At 53.8% G+C, this 7,263-nt stretch overlaps 1 protein-coding gene across 1 annotated transcript in view; it reads left to right on the plus strand.

The window, feature by feature from the left end:
* Nucleotides 1–1,522: 1,522 nt before the first annotated feature.
* LOC101861633 overlaps nucleotides 1,523–7,263 on the plus strand; it is an 8,061-nt gene continuing 2,320 nt past the window's right edge. The window contains exon 1 of the mRNA XM_005112539.3: nucleotides 1,523–7,070. Coding sequence (XP_005112596.2) covers nucleotides 1,556–7,070 — 5,515 coding nt within the window. The 5' untranslated portion in view covers nucleotides 1,523–1,555. The remainder of the gene's footprint in view (nucleotides 7,071–7,263) is intronic.

A 7,263-nucleotide genomic window follows, 5' to 3' on the forward strand; every position in this document is an offset into this window, starting at 1 on the left:
TATATATATGTTTCCTATCTGTGTTACAAGTACCCTAAAACTCTTACTAAAAATAAAATAAATCCCTCCCCTTTAATTAAACAACGACGTAATTTCGTAATTTTTTAAACCTCTGACCTTCCTGTCCACAGCTGGGCCTGGTCTGGAGACAGACACAGACGACCCACAGGGAGTATTCCTCACGTTGGAACAGCTCAAGGCCATGGTGCCTGGGGCCGGGGTTCAATTCCGGCTCAAGATGCCCGTACACACCAAGGACGCGGAGAAGAAAGAGGAAGATCTCGAAAGGAGGAGGAGGACGACGAGGAGGAGGAAGAGGAGACGAAGACGAAGGGGAGTGATGGGAATGCCAATACTTTCAACACGGAAATCGAGAGAAAGTGAAGAAAAGGCTGAAAATAACTCTGACAGTGGGAAGTCAGAGAACGATGGGACTGATCAGATGAAAAAGAAAAGCCAGTTGTCTGCCCCTGCACTCTCCGAGCCGCGAGTGATACGTCACACTCGAAATGTACCGGCATCGGTCATGGAAGAAAACCACCTAGATCTACACGAAGATCAGAAATTGAATTCTCTTTTCTCTACAAGCATTACGATAAACGTGTCTGATTCGAGGAAATTCAAGTCCACCAAAGAAGATTCCAAAACGTCTGCAGCGGAAGCTACTCAAATTGCTGAACCGCGTCGTGTGAAAGGAATTTTAGCAGAGTCATCGCCTCCACCGGCATCATATCACATGATGAATTCACCTGACAAGGGAAGTGACGCCACTATCGAGGAAGAGCCAACCCGGATGTCAGTAAAAACCAACAAGACTTTCAACCCAACCGACACCGTTCATTACCGTGGTAGGCATGACCCTGACCGTGGTACACATGAGTTTGGTAGGCATGACTGTGGAAGGCAAGGCCGTGGTAGGCAAGACCATGACCGTGGTAGGCATGATAGTGGTAGGCAAAACCGTGGTAGGCATGTGCCACAGACTAACCAGAGTGAGGAGGGGAAAGGGCTGCATGTTGTCTCGCGTGAGAGCCGCTCTGTCGACGCACGGAGGAAGGTCAAGCAGCAAGGGCGGTCACCATGGGCGGACAGTCTGACGTCATCCGAATCTGACCAGTGGGTGGCGAGGGCGGAGGACTACGCGGGGGAGACCGGGGACGGGAGAGAGGATGACGGGGAGGAGGAGGAGGAAGAAAAGGAGGAGGAGGAGGAGGAGGAGAAGGAGGCGGAGGAGGGGGAGAAGGAGGGGGAGAAGGAGGAAGAGGACGATGGCATGTCATCTTTCCGAAAGGTGGAAGGAAGCTCAGACAGCTTTGAGTCTCCAGTGGATTTGTTGCAGACACTGAGGAAAGAGAAGGCGGAAAATATGACGGAGGAGGAGGGTAGGAAAATGTTAGCTAAGGAAAAGGAGAAGCGAGGTGACTCGTTAACTTTTGGAGGGAAAACAGCTGTCGGTGGGAGGAGAGAATACGGAGGAGGAGGAGGAGGAGGAGGAGGAGGAGGAGGAAGAGGAAAAGGAGGAGGAGGGAGACGAGGAGGGGGAGGAAGGGAGGAAATGTCTGATCAACTCACCCAAAGAAACAAAGAGAGCAAGAGGGGCGAAGCGGAGGAGGATGGTGGACTCACAGACAAATCCGGACTAGCGGACACACAGTTGGAGATGGATCTCCAGTCCGTGAAGGAGGCGAAGACAGAGGGAAGAGGAGGACGTGGAGATCAGAATAAAAGGTCAAGGTCGGAGAATTTCCCAGAAAAGGACACCAAAAGGACGTTGGACCCGGCCTCGGAGGCGTGGCTGGAGAAGGAGCTGAGGCTGATCGAGAGGGAGAGCGAGGCGATACAGCACAAGGCGGGCAGGCTCAACCACAAGATGAGGAGGGTGAACCGACGTCACGAAACTTTGCGCCGCGACGACCACGACACGTCACACCGCGACGACTACGACACGTCACACCGCGACGACCACGATACGTCACACCGCCAAGACGACGACACGTCACACCGCCATGACCACGACACGGACGACCACGACACGTCACTCAGCAACGACACACCACACCGCCACGACACCTCACACCACCACCACCGAGATAGACAGGAGACGTCACGCCGTGATCGACATAACCACCACAGCAAGGCGCACGGCGAAGGCCACCGCGCACGTCCAAACGGGGAACCTCGAGATAGGAGGAAAGGTTTGGTGAGTCGGTCTCATGTGGTAGGTCGAACGACACGTCGTGGGTTCAAATCCCGAAGAAAGGGTTCCTACAATCGTGTGGGGGAGGAGTTGTATCCCTCGGTTCACGGGGAGGGGGAAGACGGTGCGGACAAAATTGACATGAGGTTGAGGATACACCGCGGTCAGAGTCGTGGAGCTCACCCTTCTCACGGGGAAGGGGAGGGGAGGGGAGATACAAGGGGCGTGGCTGGGCGAGGAGAGAGCATGCTGCAGCGGTTGGTGAGGCTAGAGAGGGAACTGACGGAGCTGAAGAATAAGATGAAGGCAGCGGACCTGTTTGAGGGACGAGGCTACCTGGAGGATGATGATGAGGAGGAGGAGGAGGAGGAGAGTGACAATGACAATGATTTCGTTGTTGATGATAATATTGAGGGTGAATCTTATGATCGTTCGGGGGTTCTGGGGTTCGGGACTCACCCAAAGAGGGCACGTTCGAGAGGTAGAAAGAAAGTGATTATGACGTCAGTGGAGAATGGGGGTGATGATGGGAAACTAATTGAAGGTCCGTACAGCCTGAAGACCGGGAAGTCAGAGAGGGATGAGGAAGATGAGGGGGACGAGGAGGATGCAGAAAACGAAGAAGAAGACGAAGACAACAGGTATGAAGAAGAGAAAGAAAACAAAGAACAGGAGAGTTCTCCAGGACTTTCGGGTCAAAAGATCAGTGGCCCAACGCAAGGGTGGGGGTCAAGAAACGCGAGACGCTCAAAACGGAGAGCCGAGCCCTCAAGCAACTCGGCCAGTGGGTCAGGAGTGAGAGAGGGGGGAGAAAGGGAAGGAGTGAGAGAGGAGAGAAAAAGAGCAGGGGTGAGAGAGGGAGGATGGAGGACGGGAGTGAGAGGGGGACAGGGAGCAGGAGACGCCGAGAGAAGACAGATGCGCAGAATCTACCAGTTGCTCAAGTCTGCGCATTTCAATAAGCAGGCAGGAGGCGGAAGTAAAAGGGCTAATTCAAGCGAATTAGAGGGCATTATGAGGCATTACACCGGCTCGGAAATGGATGAGCTCGCGGCAAAAGGCGACAGTCGTCTGCGCAACGAGCACGTCACGGGCGCCGACCGCAGCGACGCCGCGCCCCCTCGCGGACGGAAGGCAAAGGGACGTAATGGAGAGAATAAAGAGATCGTCTCCGACCGCAGTCGAGTGGTCCCGCCTGGCGTGACAGGTCTGGGTTCGAATTCCAGCGTGGCAAACGTTGGAGATGTCAGCAACGGTCACGGTTTGACGAGTGGTCAAAACAGATGGAATGGAAAAGAAACACGGCTTGCAGACAGTCCAGTGGCTGGATTGACTGATGACGTAGAAGGTACCGCCGGCCATGGGTCACTCCCTCCTCGGCCGGGAGAAGACGTGTACACACCCGGGTGGACGAATGACCTCACTCGTAAACACGTCAGTCAGGCGACTGCAGCGCCACTCCGGGGAGAGATTAACGACAAGTTCAGTACCAGAAATTCCCTTTTTCCTTCCCAGCTGGCAGCCCGCGGTACGTGGGTGGAGACGTTGAATAAAACATGGCCGCTCGGCCGGTCCCGAGGAGACGCCAAACCGACCGGCGGGGAAGGGGAGAAAATCAATTCTCTGATGATGAACGATGATGTGAGAGTTGTTTCCCTTGCTCGGGCTGAGGACAGGGCGGGGGAGGGCGGGGAGGGGGACGACGGGAGAGGCTGTGTGCTTGATTACAGAGATGATAAATTCTCCGGCGAGAAATTACCCGACGAGGTGTACGGGAGGGGTCTCGGGAGTCCGAGAAGATTTGAACAACGATCAAAAGATACATCGGACTACTCCGGAAAAAATGCGGGGCTTCTTCTTCCGCTATGGAACGGACTTTTTGGGAATGAACGCCCGTCTGCAAAGTTTGATGAATTACCTCGGCCTCGACTCAAACCTCTTCGCGGGCAGTCCGCGGTGACGTCATTAGAGAGGAAACCAAACGAGTGGCACAATCCTCGCCCTCTGAACCAGAAGAAGACTCAGTCTCGCAAACCTCCTGGTCTGGCGCATCACTTCTCAGGGAAACAGAATGGTATTGAGTCCTCATATCTCGCGCGAGTGGTGGTGATCAAACTTCTCAATGCCCGACTGCGCAGATGTCGCAAGATGGCTGACATGCTCGCTAGGAGGCTTGCGTCTGCTCACAGACGACTGCGCTACGAAGGATTGATGAAGACTGGTGCACGCTGGGGTAGGCATGGACAACTTGGGGAACAAATAGTGAGTTCTGCTCTCCTCAGACGAGGGAGATTTCATCTACAGAAAGACGAACGGCCCTGGGACTCTTTTGCGTCTGCGTACCGCGCGATCTCAGACGCTTCACGGCGTAAGTTTGACACAGGTGGAAACCCCGGAGTTGGGAGTGCCCAAACGCGTCTGAACCAATCGTCCGGCCGTGAGTACCCCACGTGGGGTCACAGTAGGGTGATGCATGGCGGGGGGCTTGACAGGGTGTTTGATTGGGGGTCGAAGAGTAGGTGGGACACAGGGAAAAACAGGAGTGGGCAGGACAGACAGGATGTGGGTCAGGAGGATTATGACATTAGGCGTGGGATAGGACAAGAGGGTTATAACAATAGACAGGGGGCGGGTCAGAAGCGTTACAACAGAAGACATAGGATAGGACAAGAGGTTTATAACATTAGACTGGGTGTGAGGAGGCAGGATTGTAACAAGCAATGGGGGATGAAGGAGGGTTATAACAACAGGCAAGCTGTGATGCTGGACACGGTGCAGAAAAAACGACAGGGGGTGGAGCCGGATAGAGGTCACGGCAGCGGGCAGGAAGAGAGGCAGGGTAGGGGGCAGTTCTCTATCCTGGAGCCTGGCAAATCTGAACACATGGAGGCGAGTCCAGGAAACGAAGGTGTGCAGAATGGGAGTGGTAATGTTTTGACACAACGGTCTAAGGATGCTGATCGGCCGTGGAGGATGAGTGGGAAGAGATTAAGGAGGAGGAGAAGCAGGAGGAGAACGACGAGGAGGAGAACGACGAGGAGGAGAAGGAGGAAGCGATCAGTGGTCAATGCCAAAGATGCACAATCTGCCACTCACGTGGACAACGGAGTAGTGGGTGAGCAGCCACTGGACCACGACGTCAGCGAGGGTACCGTGGTAATGTGGAGGAGAAACAGGCGGTCCTCGGGGAAGGTGAAGGACGAGTACCGTGACCCTGACCCCGTGACCGACGAGGAGGTCGCCATGAAGGAGGATCTGGTGGACCTACTGGCCCGACTGCCTACGTCACTGACCGAGAGGCGGGCCAGGAAACAATTGGCGCGGGAGGAGGAGGAGCGGGCGAGTTCTGACGACGTTTCCCGGGCTGTTCTTCGGCTACAGGAAACAGATGATGATGACGTCACGGGAGGTGGGGGATACGCGGCAAACGCCTGGACGCCGGAGTTCAGGAAACGACGTCACGCAAGGCTAGGACGAATCGGACTCAAAGGTCGAAATTGGCGTGTTGACTACTTGCACAACAAAACAGACATGCGCCCTCCAGGAGCGAAGACAATACCCACTACATACATTGACAATGACTCAGGTACACGCAAGAACGTACGTGGCGGTAGCCTGAAACACAAACACACAGACAGGCGTTCTGGAAATCAGCGCAGATATGTCAGAGATTCAAGCGATAAGACAAAAGGCGCACCAAACTCCAAAGAGATTTCTGACGAGCGTGAGAATAATAAATACCCTCTGCAAAATTCCAGACATTTTCTGCACAGCCGCGATGCCAAAACATTCCGGGGTCGGCTTCATCCTGGAAGAAAAGTTTCTTCCGCAGATGTCCGGAGAAAGCTGGAGAACATTCTAGAAGTGGAGAGGAACATGAAGCGTATTAACGAGGACAGCCCTGATTTCGCCTCAGGCTGGAGAGACCGTTGGTCCACTGACCTGAGCTCCGAACCTGAAGTGGTCAAACCTCCACCGTCTGACGATACGTATGACCGCACCATTCCCAGAGACCAACGACTCTTCGCTAACGTCACCGACACGCCTTTAAGGCGCGCGAGTTTCTCCCTGGATGACCCACGAGATGACCAGTGGCCGGAGGAGGAAGAGACAGGTCAAGGTCAGACGGCCGGTGACCAGGGATTTGAGCTGAACACTGGGGAGCTTGACGATCAATCAAACGACGGCCACTTGTTTAATGAGAGAGAGGACGAAAAGACGATTCAAAGTGACGGTGCCTCAAGCTTTGGGCTGAAAACTAAGCAGCCCGTGGGTCGATCGGATGACGGTGACTTGTTTGACGAGAGAGAGGAAGAAGATGTTATCAAGAATATAAGGAGTGGGTCAGATGATGGTCGCTTGCTTAACACGAGAGAAGAAGAGCAGAACAGTCAAAGTGATGATGTCCTGAGCTTTGGGCTGAACGCTGAGGAACCCGTGGGTCATTCAGATCACGATGACTTGTTTAATGAGAGAGAAGAAGAAAAGGTTATCGATGATCTGAGGAGTGGGTACAGACCCCGGCGGCGGAGGAGGAAGAGGGAGATGCGGGCTCCAAAAGACCAGTACGACTACTTCGGCGATGAGGAGAGGCAGGCGGTGGTAGGGGAGGGGGAGGACGTGGTCGACGTTAATAATAACGATGATGATATTGACGATGAAGGCAGAAATTCACGTGGTGAAGAAGATGATGGTGATGATGACGTTGATGACGATGATGAGGACGACAAAGACGAGGATGAAGAGGAAGAAGAAGAGGACGAGGGAAAAGAAGAGCCTGAAGAAGTCTTAGTGAAACAGAAAGGTCGAGGGGTATCGGAAAAGGACGAGTTTGCGTATGTGCAGAAGAAACCAGCGAGAAAGCCGAAAGCTGGTAAGTCTTGTCTGGATACCTGATTGGGTTTTTATTGGTTGGTTGGTTGGTTGGTTGGTTAGTTGGTTGGTCGATCGGTTGGTTGGTTGGTTGGTTGGTTGGTTGGTTGGTTGGCTGGTAGGTTAGTTGGTTGGGGAATGGCTTACTGCGAAGTTTTTCGCTGTTTAATCCTAGAGAAGCTTAGAATCTGCCA

This window comes from Aplysia californica, unplaced genomic scaffold (genome assembly GCF_000002075.1).
Source record: "Aplysia californica isolate F4 #8 unplaced genomic scaffold, AplCal3.0 scaffold01314, whole genome shotgun sequence".
In the NCBI taxonomy this organism is placed as follows: domain Eukaryota; kingdom Metazoa; phylum Mollusca; class Gastropoda; order Aplysiida; family Aplysiidae; genus Aplysia; species Aplysia californica.